General features: G+C 48.0%; 1 protein-coding gene across 1 annotated transcript; it reads left to right on the forward strand.

The window, feature by feature from the left end:
• The first annotated feature begins 588 nt into the window (after positions 1-588).
• On the forward strand, positions 589-15,595 carry LOC148047232 (class I histocompatibility antigen, F10 alpha chain-like). Its single transcript, XM_087707996.1, has 7 exons — positions 589-715; positions 4,092-4,370; positions 9,961-10,236; positions 11,436-11,717; positions 14,196-14,294; positions 14,800-14,832; positions 15,531-15,595. The coding sequence occupies exons 1-7, from the start codon at positions 646-648 to the stop codon at positions 15,593-15,595; spliced, it is 1,104 nt and encodes a 367-aa protein (XP_087564122.1). The 5' UTR covers positions 589-645.
• Positions 15,596-15,898: the final 303 nt, after the last annotated feature.

Here is a 15,898-nt window from a genome sequence, read left to right on the forward strand (position 1 = left end):
CCCCCCCTTCTTCTCAGCGAGAGGCTAGAAATCCCTCCCTCCCTCTGTCTATTCACCATATAAGATTTGGCCTCCAGATCCTTTATGATCTTTTGTTGCTCTTCTCTGCACTTTCTAGGGTCTCGGGGTCTTTTCTGTATGGTGGCCATCAGAGTTGTACCCAGCATTCCAAGGGGGGCTTCACAAGCGCAACAGAAACCGACAGGATCGCTTCTCCTGATCTTGATGTTCTCCCTCTGTTGATGCAGCCCAAGACTCCCTTGGCTTTTTTGGCAGCTCTCCCTGATCCCCGGCTGGGAGGGGCTGTGCGGGGTCTCCCGCCCCCCCCCCAGACCCAGAGACACCTCCCACTTTTCCCATTCCCCCCCCCCCCCAGTTCCGCCCCTCCCCCAAGAGGCGGAATGCCTGGAAGGGGATTTCCTGATGGAACTTTCGCTTCCCCTCTCCCCGCTTCTCTCGCCAGTTGCGCCTGGATGTCTGCCTAGCAACAGTGACGAACATGGGGTTCCTTTTTTTCCTACTGGTTGGGTTCATCCAATGGCCAGCGGACTATGGATTGTTGTGCTGTTGACCACCCGGAGTCCGTCTTGGTTTGCTTGAGACTTCCGGAGAGCGGAGCGCAGGTGGAGGATCGCGGCCCGGAGGATGGCTCTCCGCTCTGCGTCCTTGCTGCTCCTGGTGGTGGTGGCAGTCGCTTTACAAGGGAGCTGCTTCGGTGAGTCCCTTTGGGGGTCTTGGGGCGGGGGTGTCGCCCTTTTTATCTGCCAGGGAATCTCTTTCTCTCCTCTCCCCAAAAAAGTTTATTCCCAGAAGGAAACCCCTGATTCGATCCTCTTTCTAGTCCGCTCCCCCTCTGGCCACTTTAGGATTAGGCTCCAAAGTTTCCCTCATCCAGGAGAGCCCCTCTGGGAACAGGACAAGGGTGGACCTTCCAGATATCACTCAAGTCTACCTGAGCGCCCTGAAACTCAATTCTTTCCCTTCCCCAAAGCGGAGATTGTCGTTTGTAGGTGATCATAAACTTCCTGGCTGCCTTCGCCCAACCCCTCCACCTGGGTCCTCTTTCCTGCCTCTGCCGATGATCTCTGGCTCTTTGGGGCTTCTGGTGCTGGGAGGACCCGGCTTGTTTCTGGGTTCCCAGCATTGGCAGAGGCGGAGGCTGGTGCAGAGGAGCGATGGGGATAAGGCTGCCGTGTGAATGCAGCAGGATAAGAGTGTCTGGACAGAGAAAGGCTCCTGGAATTCCCCTTTCTTCCTTTTCACTTTCTCTTGGATCCTCACCCTCCCATTGCATCCCAAACCTCAAGATCCCCCAAATTTTATTTTCTGGGACAGGTAGGGATCATTTGCCTCCTTGGGTGTTCCTTCTTCCATTCCAGAAGCCCATAATGTGGGACAATTTGCAGAATTGAAATATATGAAATGTAGTATTATGAAGTTATTATTCCTTAGTAATCAGGAAGGGGCCTTGGGGTGTTTCTAATTGATTGCTCAGCTAACAGCAGCTTTTAAAAAGACAGAAAGAAAAATTACCAATATCTTAAACATTAAATAGGCTGGGCTGGAGGCAGAAGAAGAGAAGAATCTCTGGATGATGAGCATGAAATAAATGGCTTTCTTGGAGACAGCATTCCCTTGTGGGGATGCCCAACCTGTGACGTTTCTCCTCTCAGGCAGACTTCAGGCTTCCTCACTGCTCAGCCCCACAAGGGAAAGAAACAAGGGTTCTGGATCACGGAGAGTCCGATCCCCCCTCCTTCTGTTGGAGAAAAGCTGTGATCCCTTTGGATCCTGAAATCTCCCCAGAGCAGGAAGTGGATCTGGGGCTCCCTCTCCCCAAAAGCTCTGAGAAGCCTCCGGGATTGTGGGGAAAAACAGGAAGGGGGAGGCCCAGGCCTTTGCCTTGGACTGGGAAGGACTGGGAGGCCTTACTGGAGGGAAAGGGCAGTGGGACCACAGGCAGTCCTCTACTTAAAACAGTTCATTTAGTGATTGTTCAAAGTTGCAATGTCATTGAAAATAGTGAGACAATGACATTTTTTCGCACTTATGACCATTTTAGCGTCCTCATCGTCACGTGATTGAGATTTGGATGCTTGGCAACTGATTCGTATTTATGACGGTTGCAGTCTCCCTATATCAAGTGACCCCCTTTTGCAACTTTCTGACAAGCAACATTAATGGAGAAGCCAGATTCTCTTAACAACCAGGTTATTAATTTAACAACTGCAAGGATTCATTTAACAACTGTGGCAAGAAAATTTGCAAAATGGAGCAAAACTTACTTAAAAATTGTCTCACTTAGCAACAAAAAATGTGGGCTCAATGATGGTCATAAGCCGAGGTCTCCCTGTGTTTATTTCTCTGGGCTTTGGAGGTCCTGCCCTTTTCCATGGAGACCCAGGTTCTGCCCAAATAAGTCCCATGAAGGATCCTGAAAATGATTTTGAAAATATTTGTTGCTCTGAAATAATTTATGATCTGAAATTCTGAGAACGGAGACCAAAAAGGGGCCTTGGGGAATCTTCCAGCTTAACTGATTTCCCAGCTGCATTTTATTCATTTTCTTTTTTTTTAATTCTTTTAACCCATTAGAAGCTGTTGTTTTTCTGTTCATTGGGCAGCCTTAGAGTCTCTTCCGTGTTTGTATTTTGACAATGAAAACTAAAAGGTGACTTAATGTGATTTCCCCCCCTCATTGTTAGTGAAGTTTTATGTCTTGTGAATGGAACTTGTCCACCAAGGAAGGCCTGGAAAAACTTTAATGTTCCTCAGTCAGGAGTTTGCATGATGGAAACTGAAATAATTTTCTATGTTTAATCTTTGGTTCCTCAGAGGGGCTTTAAAAGTGACAGGACCCTCCCCACAGACACAGAGGATGAGTTTAGGGAGAGGAGCCCAGGTGAGCCCCCCCAACATGGGTGTTTTCAGCAGGGACTCCCACGCAGACCCAGTGGGGGCAGGGGGTGGGGACATGGATTTCTGGGAGTGAGGGGAATTCTGGGAATTGAAGTCCAAATGGCTGAGAAACTCTGATTGAGGCCTTTGCGTTGAGAGTCTCTGATCCTGTGAAGGGTTGGAGAGCAGGATCCTAATCCCCTCCCGAGGAGGCTGAGGGGCATTTCTGCCTTTCTTTGGGCTGACAAAGTGCAGGATGAGCCCCAGAGGAGGACGAGGGTCAGAGCAGCTTCTGGGGAAAGGGAAGGGGGAGATTCAGAGGAAAAGCCTCCGGGAAGGATGGTTCCGGGGCCCTAACTGGGTTGCTGAGATGAAGAAATCTGGGGATAATCCCAGTGAGATTCCCTGTGGAAGGAGGGGGAGCCCCTCGGAGTCCTGGGTTCAAGGCCGATTCCTGCTCAGATGGCTGAACTCTGGGAGGGGAGGGGGATTTTCAGGTGGGGGAGGATGGAAAGGAGGAAGATTTGGGAGGCTATATGTCTTCACTGAGGCTCCCTTCCCTCCCCGCTTTGCCTTCCCATATTTGGGTTTCCCCTAAGGATCCTCTGACCTCAACCGGATTCCCCCTTCCTCTTTCCCTCCCCCATTTCATAAAATCTCCCCTCAAATCTGCAGCTATTAGCTATCCATGTTGGCCCTCAATGAAGTGAGTTTTTTTTTCTGCGAATGGAAAGTTGGGGTGACCAGGTGGGGTTTCCTTCTGCTTTTGAGCTTCTGGGGTGGAATTCCCCCTTTTTAGCTGTGGGTCCACTGCAGCCTCCTTGGGGCAGAGACTGAGCAATCCGGAAGGGGGTTTGAAAGAGGCCTTGCTGGAAGGGGGGAGGACACAATTGGGACAGGTGAAGTTTGGGGGACCCGACCTTCCCCTCCTCTCTCACCCCACACCTTCCCTGCCCTCCAACCCTTCAGGCCCCCCAGAAGCTTCTTCTTTCCCTCTCAGTCGCTCCCTCATTCCCCCTCCTGCCTCCTCTCCCCCCATCTCCCCCTTCATTTCCCCCCTTCCTCCTCCTCCCCCAGCTCTCTTCTTCTTCCTCCTCTTCCTTCTTCCTCCGCAGAGCCTCAGATAGGAGCCTCCATGGGATCTGGGTCCTTGACTGAAGCCCCCTAACTCTTCTCTTCTGGCTCCCTTCCAGGCGCCTCCTCCCACTCCATGAAGTATTTGTACACCTCCATCTCGGACCCCAGTCAGGGGCAGCAGCCCCACTTTGTCAATCTGGGGTATGTGGATGATGAGGTCTTCATTCACTACGACAGCCACAGCCGGAGGGTGAAGCCTCGAGTCTCCTGGATGGAGAAGGTGGGGAAGGAGGATCCCCAATACTGGGACAGAGAGACCCAGAAATCAAGTGGCCAAGAGGAGATGTTCAGAGACCACCTGGAGACTCTGAGGATTCGCTACAATCAGAGTGAAGGTGAGTTGGGTGGCTCCTCCGGCCCCATAATCCCCTCCCCAGGAACCAGAGGGGGGAGAAATGGGTCCCTTCAAAGGGAAAGGGTGCTTTCACACCTTTTAAAAAGTCTTTTTTAAAAATATGTTTATTCTTTTTTAAAAAATCAATATTAAAATCAATATAAGATTGTCCTTGCCTCCATAGCTGACATTTTCTGCCAATTGCAGTTAATAGAAACATTTTAAAAGTTATCCATCTATTTTTCTGAATGTCGATATGGATATAAATTGAGGGAAAAAGAGACGGAAGCCTCCCCTCCTTGGTGGATCTCCTGCTGTGGGGAGGAAGGGAATCACAGGTCTCTCCCCCCGCCCCACTCTTGGGGGAAGCAGGTCCTCTTCCTTCTGTCCGTTTCCACCCCAAAGAAATGAGGATCTGATGCAGAGCCACCTACGGTGACTAGATCCCTTTCCTTCCCCTCGTTTTTTGGAGGAGAATGACGGGGGTCCAAATGTCAGGAGCTTCTCCTCATCCTCCAGTTGGAAGGAGAGGCAGAGAGACTGAAATGGGGTGGGGGCTCTTGGAGGGGGCGGGGTCACAGGGCCACTTCCAGGATCCTCCCAATCTTGATAGGGAAAGAAAAGAAATAATGCCCTCATTTGGGGCCCTTCCTGTATCACCCAGAGCTGCCATGGCTTCCCATCCCTGGTCCCTCAGGCTGAACTCCTGCCCTGCCCTCTTGGTGGGTGTGCTGCCTCGGCGTTGCAGGCTTGCTCTTGACATGCAGTTAACTCCACGCTTAGGAATCTCTTTCAGATCAAGTTTATTATCAGGCATTCTTAATAGCAAAACTTACAGTTCAGTATTAAGACACTTCTGATTTTCCATAATCTGTCCCATCACATGGTGTAAAAAGATGATTTCACTCCCATGTTGAGTGGAGATACAAAACACTACTATTCCGGTTCACAAAGGCATTCAAAACTGACTGGCTATAAACTTTGCATGCAGGCAGAATGTCTCAGTGGCTAATCAGAAACACAGATGTGATCCCATGTTATGGAACTACATTTCCCATAAGGCAGTCTCTGCCTACATTTCCCATGAGGTAGTTTCTTAAAGGTGACAGTTCTTAATTCGTACACTAGCTATATACTGCTGGGGCAGTACAGTGTGGCTGCCCTGGATGGGGAGAGGAGACCTTCTTCATCATCCCCCCTTCTGCCATCTTTGGGGGGACAAGATTCACCTTCAAGGAACCTTATTTAGTAAAGGGATGGAAGGAAAGGTGTGTGTAACTAAAGGCTGCTTTTGGCTGAGGAAAACATTCTCCAAAAACATCAGCCATTTCCCCTCCTTTCATCCCAAGGAGCTGCAGCCCCCCCCCAATTCTTCCCCCCTTTCTTCCCCCTCCCCCCCTCCAGGCAGATCTCAGAGCTCTGCCAGTCCTGCCTCTGATCCCCCAGGATCCCCCACAAATCCCTCCAGGCCCCCTGCTGGCTTCTCAGGGGATCATAGCTGGACCCAGAGGGCTCCCCCTGTTGGAGGAAGGAGACCGGTCAGAGTAGCCTCCTTTCCAGGCTAAAGAGCCCCAAATGACCCAACCTTTCCTCCAAGGGAGGCTGCTTCCCCCCTCCCATCGCCTGAGTCGCCTCCTCTGGACCTTCCCCGGCTCCCTCCTCTCCTTTCGGAGGTCTTTGGACCACAACTGCTCCCAATACTCCAGATGTGGTTGCTCTGCCTTGATTCATGTGGAGGCTGTGTGACATTTGCCTCTCAATATCAATATCACTGCTGCTGGATGGTCCTTTTGGACCTAAACCATCCCGTAGAGATGGTGATAGAGAAGGGTTCCACCACAAAACCGCGATGCCCTTATCCGTGCCGACATAAGTGCGGAGGCAAATCCGCGGCGTCCGAAGCGCTAAGAAAAAAATGACCCTACCGCCGCGACAACAGCGCGGTGACAGAAGGGCGTTCTACATGCTTCGTTCTTTGCCTCCAAAGGTAGCCCTCCTCCTCCAGCTGACAGCGACAGCGGGCACGGGGCAAAGCGGGCTGCCCAGCAGCAGCAGCCCGCGGGAAGGGTCCAGCTCAGCCGCGGGGGGCAGCAGGAAGTGGAGGAGGACGCGGCAGCGGCGGCGGCTGAGGCTCTCCCGGGGCCGGCGAAGCGGGTTTGCCCGGTGGCTGCAGCCGCCCATCCAAGGAGATGTTGTTGAGGAAGAAGAGGGCGGCCTGCCTCTGCCGGGCAAGCCCGCTTCGCCAGCCCCGGGAGAGCCTCAGCCGCTGCCGCTGCTGCGTCCTCCTCCGCCGCCAGCGTCGGTGGCCCTGCTTGGGCCCCCCGCGGGCTTCCTGCTGCCCCCCGTGGCTGTGCTGGACCCTTCCCGCAGGCTGCTGCTGCTGCTGCTGAGCAGCCCACTTTGCCCCGTGCCTGCTGCCGCTGTCAGCTGGAGGAGGAGGGCTACCTTTGGAGGCAAAGAACGCCCTTCTGTCGCCGCGCTGTTGTCACCGCGGTGATGACGCGCGGTGATGACGTCGCGACTTTAGCGACGCGATGTAATCTCCGCTATTTTGCGTAGCACGCTTTTGTCGTGCCACAATAGAGAAGGGCCCATCCTGCTGATCCCAGGGACATCGCAAAGTCCCTGGTAGATCCAGGAGAAGTCCTTTTTTCCGGCAACAGTGAAGTAGCCATTAAAGCTGCGGAAAGTTGGGACAGCTCCAAAATGGAAGGAAAGCTGGAGAGAAATTGGTGAATTTGCGTTGAATTGGTGAGATAATTTTTATTATTAGATGAGAGAACACCCTAAAAGATCAAAAGTAAAGTTAAAATTGAAGATAGAAGAGGTCAAGCAGTGAGATTAAGCCTGAGTCAAACTTAGTGTGTTATTTTTCTTTAATCCTTTTATTGCTGGAATTTTTACAAACGGTTCTTATTTTTTAAACTGGACTGGTTTTTTTCTTTTTCTTTTTTTAATACTTATTGTTTAAAACTTTCTTTTTATTTTTTCAATGCTCTATTGCATTTTCTTTTTTAAAAAATGCTGTTTTTCCTTAAGTGTGGAATATAAAGAGGGAAGTAAAAGTAGAAGAAAAAAAAGTGACACTGCCCCTTAGAGGCTTGGAGGCTTGGAAACATTGTTTTTCTTTTCTTTCTTTGAGCATTTGATAATCTTGTGCAAAGTAAGAGCTGTTGTTACATTTCAAGGACTCTGGGCTTGTTTATTGAAAATGATAGCGGGATGAGCATGGATTGTTTATACAGGTGCTCCTCTGGGATACTATCAATAGTTGGACTGGAGTGAAAAGAAAGCTTGGAATTGAAAAAAAGAAGATTGCAGTGAACTTGGAAAGAGAACTGTTAACTTTGCTTGGAACTTAATAAAAAAGCCTTGGATTCTATATAGTGGCAGTATTTACTATCCTGAGGAAAAGATCAATACAGATGATGATGCAGCAGGAAAAAGAAAAGGAAGTGACATTGCAGATGATTATGCAAGAAATTCAAAAAATACAAGTAAGAACAGAGAACGTGGAACAGAGAATAGAGAATATTGAACAAAGAACAGGAAAAACAGATGGAAAAATCATCCACCAAAGGATGATGAAATATGAGGACAGATTTCAAAAAAATGAAGAAAAAGATGAACAAGGAGATAAGAAAATTGGAGATATTGACAGCAGATTGAGCGTGATTGAACAAGAAAAGAATGGAATATTGGAATTGGAGATTGACAGATCAAAATTTTACCTCAGATTCTAGAATATAGAAGAAGAAAAGAGAGAAAATTTGGCAGAAGTAATGATAGAAATTCTGGCAGAAGCAATGATGATAACCAAAGGGAAGATGATGGAAGGAACAGATGAGGGGTTTCGAGTCTTTACAAGATATGCAGTGAAAAACAAGTTGCTAAGAGAAGTCCATATAAGACCTACAAAGAATACAATTAGAGCACAAATACTACAAATGGCAAGAGATAAAAGATTGTACAACTATTGGATGGATACAGGATGATGTAATGAAATGCTATAATAAACATTAATTTAAATTTATTTAAATTTAGAATATTTCACATAAAAGGAAGTAATAATAGATATAGTCAAATGAATGTTTAACAATGCTAATAATTGTATACATATATATCAGATTGATAATATGAGATTCTATATAAACTGTAAGTAAAGACTATGGTGAGGAAGCACAAACGTTTTGTAACCAATCGACACACTGTATGTAACTGGAAGATGGTTTTATGTTTTATGTTTGTCTGTGTTTGTTTGTTTAAAAAAAATAGTAAAAAAATAGTGTTCTTAAACTAATAGTAAAACAATGAAATTTGCCTTTCAATTTGTGATCCCTGTGCTTTCTTTTTGCTACACAAACATTCAATTATGTGTAAAATGTGAGATAAGAACACATTTCATCTTCAAGGGAAAGAAGACAATTTCTGTCTTAGCTTTTGATGCTTCTGAAATGACAGAATTTGTTCTCAGAAGTTGAAAACTGCAGCCTAATATTTAGTGCTTTCCTGTGAATGGCAGGAGATTTTTCTTGGACAGAAATTCAGAATTATTTTTCTCATGGGGAGATCAGGGAATCTCTTCTCGAGGGAAGGATCAGACTGGATCTCCCAAGGATCTTCCTCTTCCTCCAAAGGGAAGTTCTCTGGCTGAGCAGAAGATGCAGAGAAAGGATCCCCTCACCTGTCATTCCTGGGTGTGGAGAGGAAAGGAGAGGACTGGTCAGTTTAGTTCAACTCTACTTCCAGGTGGTTTTCCCTTAGATTCGCGGGTTCCTGGCGTCCTTCCTCCCTCTCAAGCCCACACAGGAGTAGAAACAATTGAGGATTTCCTTTTGGTTTCCTTTTAAATCCAAGAATCTGTTCACTTGAAGTTGAAATATCTTCTCCAGGGCCTTCCAGAGCCTGTAAGCTTCAAACTTCATTTCAAAGGTCAATAACCCTTTGGGTCTCCAGATCAGACTGGGCCACTTGCTGCTGTTGCTGAGGGAAATATTCCTTTGGGGCCCTTCAAGACTTCATTCCCACATTACACTAAACCATGGTTTGTTTCTGGTTAGCCCAAAGTGGGAACCAGCCCTTGTGACTTGGTGCTATTTGTGAACACAGAGCATGATTTATGATCACAGGGATCCCTGCAAGCTTTTTCCAGATCGACCAGATCCTCTTTGACTTTGAGGCACAAGATTCTCATTCCCTCTTTGCAGCTGCAGGTTCCCTCTCTGGGATCCCTTCCTTTCCCCAAAAAAGTTCCCCCTGCAGAGGAATGGCAGAAGGAAAGATGGAAGGGTCTCCGTCCTTCTGTTTCTTCTGTGACTCTTTCTTTTCTTGGTCTCCCTTGGGATCCTCTGCTGGCTTTCCCAGATTCCCTTTTCCATTGGAAGGTTCAGGGGCTCCATCGTGGTGGTGGTGGTGGGAATGCAGGGAACCATGTTGAGAAAGGGGAGAAGGGGAGTTAGAGATGGAAGCTTTTTTCCCTTGAGCTCTAGGGTGGAAATGGGGGTGTCAGTTCCTGTGTAAAAGTCCCTGCAGAGAGGGAGTCTCTGTCTATTGTCAGGACTCCCCAAACCATCCTCCTGTCTGTCTTTCAGGCCTTCACACATGGCAGCTGATGTATGGCTGTGAGCTCCAGAGAGATGGGAGCAAAAGAGGGTTTGACCAATATGGCTACGAAGGGAGGACCTTCATCACCTTTGACAAGGAGACCCTCACCTACGTGGCTCCCGACCCCCAGGCCCAGATCACCCAGAGGAACTGGGACGCTATTCCAGGACATAATGAGCGAAACAAGTCCTACCTGGAGGGAATCTGCATTGAGTGGCTGGAGAAGTACCTGTCCTATGGGAAGGAGACACTGCTGAGGACAGGTGAGCATCTGGATCCAGGCTGGACTTTCCTTTATAGACAGATTTCTTGGACACATTCAGCCCCTTTGGGTCCCTGGACTACATCCTGTTTTCCCTGGTGGGAATCCTCCCCCGCTTTCAGCCTCTCTCCAAGACAAGAACCTGTTTGGTTCTTACTGCCAGGCAGCCATTCAATGGAGCAGGAAATGCAGCCTCTCCCTGGCAGGTCTCTGTGTGGATCAGGCAGGAGAATCACTTGGGGGTGTCCTGTTCACTGCACACAATGAGGAAACCATTTGGGGCTATTCAATGAAACCCCCATTAGCCAAACTGTAGTCGAGAGTGGTGAGCACCCTCAATTTCCCCCCACATCCCATAGGGGGCTCCCTCCCTGCCTTGAACCTGATGGTGCACCTCCCACCGCCACCACTAGAGGGCTCCACTTCTACCATTAATGAGATGTTATCAGTGCCCCCACTTTGTCAAAGAAAGCCATGAATGAGGGGTCCTTTTGTTTCCAGTGCAGTGGGGGGGGGGCAAAATTTATGTCAATCTTTCTCTTAAACTTCAAACAGGTTCCCACAATTCTCAGTGAGCCTTTCTCAAAACAAGCCCCTCCCCACCTTCAGAACAACCCCTCTTTCCCCAGGGGGGCTCACATTATGATCTTCTCCTAGAATTTTTTTTAATTAATTCCCATGTAGACCCCCCCCCTCTCCCCTAGGTCTACCCCTCCCCCCCTGGGATCCTTTTATCCCTCCAGGATCAGCTGGATGAGATTAGGATCAATGGAGGAATTGCAAACAGGAGCCCCCACTGATGATTTCCCACAGCCCCTCCCTACATGGGGAGGACCCTCTCTCTCTTCCATTGGCATCAACCTCTCTCTGCCCCCCACCTTTTGAGAGACACAATCTCTTTTCCCAAGATCACTCAGAGTTCAAAGCAGCCAGAGAGGAATTTCCTTGGAGCCTCAATTTGCTTCCGGAGGTTTTTCAGGCTGAGTCCCTGGGAAGGACTCAAAATCAGGAGTCCTTCTGGTTGAGCCTTTTCCAGATCTGGATAATTTCCTAAAACTCTTGGAGAGGCTGCAAGTGTGGAATGTGAATCTTTGGGTTAAAACTAAGCGGTGGGAGATTTTCCTGCCCCTCCAAGTTTCTCATCCACCTTCCAGGCTCTGGAGGGGCTCAGAGTTAATTCTGGGGGTGCCGTTTCTGCAGAGACCCCAAAGGTGACGGTGAGCAGCAGGAAGGAGGTGGAGGATGGGATGGAGACGCACGTCTGCCGCGTGGATGGCTTCTACCCCAGGGAGATCGATGCCTCCTGGAGGAGGGATGGGGAGGTATGGCTGGAAGACACCTTCCATGGGTCTGTGGCCCCCAACGCAGATGGGACCTACCACTACTGGATCAGCATCCGGATCGACCCCAAAGAGAGGAGCCGCTATCGGTGCCATGTGGAGCACGACGGCCTGCAGGAGCCTCTGGACTTGGAGCTGAAGGGTGAGAGGCTGCAGGGAGGGGGAGGCTGGGCTCTCTGGCAGGTGGGAGGGTGGTGGGAGAGATATCTGACCTGTGCTGTCCCAACAGTATATAGCTAATATAGGAATTAAGAGCTGTCTCGTTTAAGAAACTACCTCATGGGAAATGTAACTATCTTATGGGAAATGTAGTCCCATAACATGTGACCACATCTGTGCTCCCTGATTGGGCGTTGGGGTACTCTGCCCGGGAAATTGATTTATTACTGGGCATTCACTGAATTGCCTTCGGCTCTACCAGAAGCAGCTTTGCACAAACGGCATGGGTTAGAGGAATTAATGTCTTTTTACACTACGTGATGGGACAGATCATGGAAAGTCAGAAGAATCTTAACACTGAACTGTACGTTTTGCTATTAAGGATGCCTGATAATAAACGTGATCTGAAAGAGATTCCTAAGCGTGGAGTTAACTGGCTGCCCGAGCAGAACCTCATTGCCCAGGGCAGAACATGACCCCAGATGTGTCCAGATGTGGTCATAGCTGAGCTTTCATCCATTGGTCCTTCCAGTGTTTGAGGCTGGAGAAGCTGCAGGGACCAGACCGTAGAACTGACTTCGGGTGATGGAAAGGACAGAATCCCATCCCAATACTTGGCCGATCCTGATGAAATTCCCTCCGATCCTCTCTTAGGCCTTCCCTGTTTCTTTTCTCCAGCAGAAGAGCCGAAATTAAGCTGAGCCCCAGAAACAGATTTCCTTTTGTTTCCAATCCCTAGAAAGAACCAGAATCAGGAGGAGTCTGGGAGCCTCTTTTCTGAAGGGAGATTTGGTCTAAAATGGATGAAGTGCAGCTGCCTTCAGGAAAGGCTGAGAGAGGCTGGACTGAGGCATCCGGAGTCAGAAAAGAGGCTCCCGAGTCTGAGTTTTTCCCCATCAGAGACTCACTTTGTTTTCCTGCTTTAAAAGTCAAAAGGTCACTCTGGGTTGCTGCTCTAAGAAAGACACATTATTTTATGATATGATATGTGAATTTCTGAGGCTCAGCATAAAACCCAAGGAAAAAAACCCTCTCTCAGAGAACTCTGCATATGCTCAGAAGTGTCCTTGACGTATACTGGACTTTCAAAGTTGCAAAATTGAAATTAATTTTTTTATTGATGATTGTCACCAGGATACAAGAAATATTCAAATGTAATTGTTTTGCTGATATCCCAGGCAGAATAAAATATTCCTTTTATTTTTGTTGTTGTTTATAGCAAGCATCCATTCACAAGTGGCAAGGTTGCTGTTCAATGGGAATCCTGAATTTTATGCAAGAGAAATTTAAATTTAAAGTTCCCTCCTCAAAACTGCTCCCTTCCCCGCCAAGCAATACCACTTTATAATGCCTTGATAAGACCTTACTTGGAATTCTTCATCCAGTTTTGGTGGCCACGATATAGAAAAGACGTTGAGACTCTGGAAAGAGTGCAGAGAAGAGCAAGAAAGATGATTAGGAGCCAGGAGGCTAAAATATATGAAGAGCAGTTGCAGGAATTGGGCATTTCTAGTTTAATGAAAAGAACTGGGGGTGACATGGTACGTTCCAATATCTCAGGGGCTGCCACAAAGAAGAGGCAGTCAAGCTATTCTCCAAAGCACCTGAGGGCAGGACAGGAAGTAATGAGTGGAAACTGATCAAGGAGAGAAGCAATTTAGAACTGAGGAGAAATTTCCTGACAGAGAAGAATTAATCTGTGGAATGGCTTTCCTTCAGAAGTTGTGGCTGCTCCATCACTGGAGGCCTTTAAGAAGAGACTGGAGAGCCACTTGTCTGGAATGGTACAGGGCCTCCTGCTTGAGCAGAGGGTTGGACTAGAAGACCTCCAAGGTGCCTTCCAAGGCTGTAATTCCGTTATTCTATTTCTGCCATTTGTGGGACCATCCAGAAGTCACCATATTCCATTTTCATGCTGAAGTTCTGAAAGCACAAAATACAATGTTAGGCTATTTTTGAACTGGCCAAAGAAATGAAATTGTGTACTTTAAAAAAAGCCAGGTGATATGAACTCTTTTCTTTTAATAATAAAATGCAAATACTCAAACTGAAGAAAAAAGCATTCAGAGCTGCCCAATTCCACTCAGTAATGGCTTATTGGGGCGGACCATAAAAATGTTTTTAACAAATTTTGTTTACATTATTGTGTTGGTGAAGTTTTTGTTTTGGAAGCTGCTATGAGTCAGAAGCTGGCAAAGGGCTGTTTTTGAGTGAAAAAGCCAAAGATGAATTCAGTTGCCTTCATGCTGGGCTGGTGTGAGAAAAAGGCAGCATCCTGAGGACCCGTCCTCTAACAATGGTTAGCAAGGGACCTTCATGTTACTTTGAGAAGGACCCAAAAATGAGCCCATGGAGTTTTGAATTTGGGGTATTTCCAGCTTTCACTTCTTTAAGTCTCTTCCCTGGTTGGGAAGATTGTTTGGGGTTCTCCTTCCATGATCTGCTCTTTCTCCCAATTCAGAACCAACCAGTTCAAAATCCAACCTGGGGCTCATCATTGGCTGCGTTGTGGCTGCCCTTGTCCTGGCGTGTGCGATTATTGGGACTTTGATATTCCTCAGTAAGTATCTTTTTTTTTGAGGTGATTCCTCCCAAATCTCTCCCTTTGGGGAGCTTCTTCTGGACTTCCCTCTGTCCTGTTTTCCCAGCCCTCTTGAGGAGCAACTGAGATCTCTGCCTCTTGCTGGGACTCCAGGTTCTATTCAGCTGAGTCTGAGATTCGGGCAGTCCTGTCTCCTTCTGAGTTGGGAAGAGGCATCCCAGTTCCTTTGTCCCTTTCAAAGGCTTTGGTCAGAGAGCATCAGAGAAGGATTTCCATGGAAACCTTCCTCCCCTCCCAGCTGCTCCTTCTGCTTCCCCCAATTCCCCTCCATCCATCTCGGAGGCAGCAGGTCTCTCTTGGGGCAAATCAGGAGATGCATTTGTATTTTGAAGATTTTTCTGTCTATATAGATGGGACAAAGTATCTGTGAAATATCTCCTGGGGTTCTTCCTCCTACGGAGGGAGAATTTGGATGATCTCTGGTGGATTCTTTTGAGCTTTCACTGATTTTTTGTCTTTCCAGAGAGATGTCAAATCAACTACAATTCAGCACCAAGTGAGTGATTTGCCCTCTTTACACGCAATCTCCAACTTAGAGCAGGGACCAGGGACACAATCAGTTGAGTGGTGTGTGTGTGCTATCTTCCTCTTCATCTTAAGAACCAGGCTGGGGAAGATGGGCCCCCCTTTCCTTACAGCCAGGCTATTAGTAGAAGTGGAGTCCTCAAGGAGAAACATCTGGGAGAAGGAACCTTCAAGAAGGGGAGAAGACGCAGGTGGTGGAAGGTCCCTCTGACTGAGGACATGCTCTGTTCCCCAAGTAGGCCGAGAGAAAAGGCTTGGCCAAGTGAGAGTCAGAAGCTCCATAAAATTAGGGGACAAATGGGGCATTTTGAGGGAAAAGGAGCTTTAGGGGATGCCAGTTGGATCTCCTCTTGGTCTCCTCAAAGGCTCTGTAAGTAAGAACTGGTTAGAAAAAGGAACTTTGGATCCATCTGTATCTTTTTAGGTCAGCTCTGCCTTCTGGTCTTGTGTGATATAAATATAAATTTTAAGAATTCTTTCTGATGCCTTTTAGCCAAAGCAGTTTGGTTCAAACTCTCTCCATGTATTTATGGGTCTTTATTTGTGTGGGAGAGAGGAAGGGAGGGAGGGAGCTGGAGTCAGAAAGAGCTGAGCTTCCTATAAGGAGGGAGAGAGAGAGAGACAGACAGACATCCTCCCTCATCCTCTTTTTCTTTCCTTCTTTTCCAGCAAGTGACAGAGGATCCAGCAATTCAAACCAGGGCAAGTTGGAGGGAGCAGCTGCTGCTGCATGAGACATTCTGACCCTTTGCAAGACTTTGGGGGGATGAGGGGATGAAAAGAGGGAGAGGCTGCCACTTTTTAAAGGCCCCCCCTAATTCATCCTCCCTGGGTTCCCTCTGAGTCTGCTTCTGGTGGGATAATAAGAATAACTGCACCCACTTTGGCTTAGTGCTGAGGGCTCCAGGTGAGACTCCGAGTTCTACTTAGGCAGGAAAGCTGTCTGGGTGTCACAAAATCCACCTTCCTTGCACTGGTTGATTCTGCAGAGGAGAAGAAGAAACTCTCCCTGTTGGATTCAGGCAGGGAGGCAGCCC

This window comes from Thamnophis sirtalis, unplaced genomic scaffold, assembly GCF_051295495.1.
Source record: "Thamnophis sirtalis isolate CommonGarterSnake01/CBP01778 unplaced genomic scaffold, rThaSir2_p1.2 scaffold_3, whole genome shotgun sequence".
NCBI lineage: Eukaryota > Metazoa > Chordata > Lepidosauria > Squamata > Natricidae > Thamnophis > Thamnophis sirtalis.

Bases quoted from the DNA above. Each gene is read 5' to 3' on its own strand.
- LOC148047232 (XM_087707996.1), top strand. From the start codon at position 646: ATGGCTCTCCGCTCTGCGTCCTTGCTGCTCCTGGTGGTGGTGGCAGTC. The intron at 4,371-9,960 runs GTGAGTTGGGTG...TCTGTCTTTCAG, and splicing joins TCGCTACAATCAGAGTGAAG to GCCTTCACACATGGCAGCTG. The intron at 11,718-14,195 runs GTGAGAGGCTGC...CTCCCAATTCAG, and splicing joins TCTGGACTTGGAGCTGAAGG to AACCAACCAGTTCAAAATCC.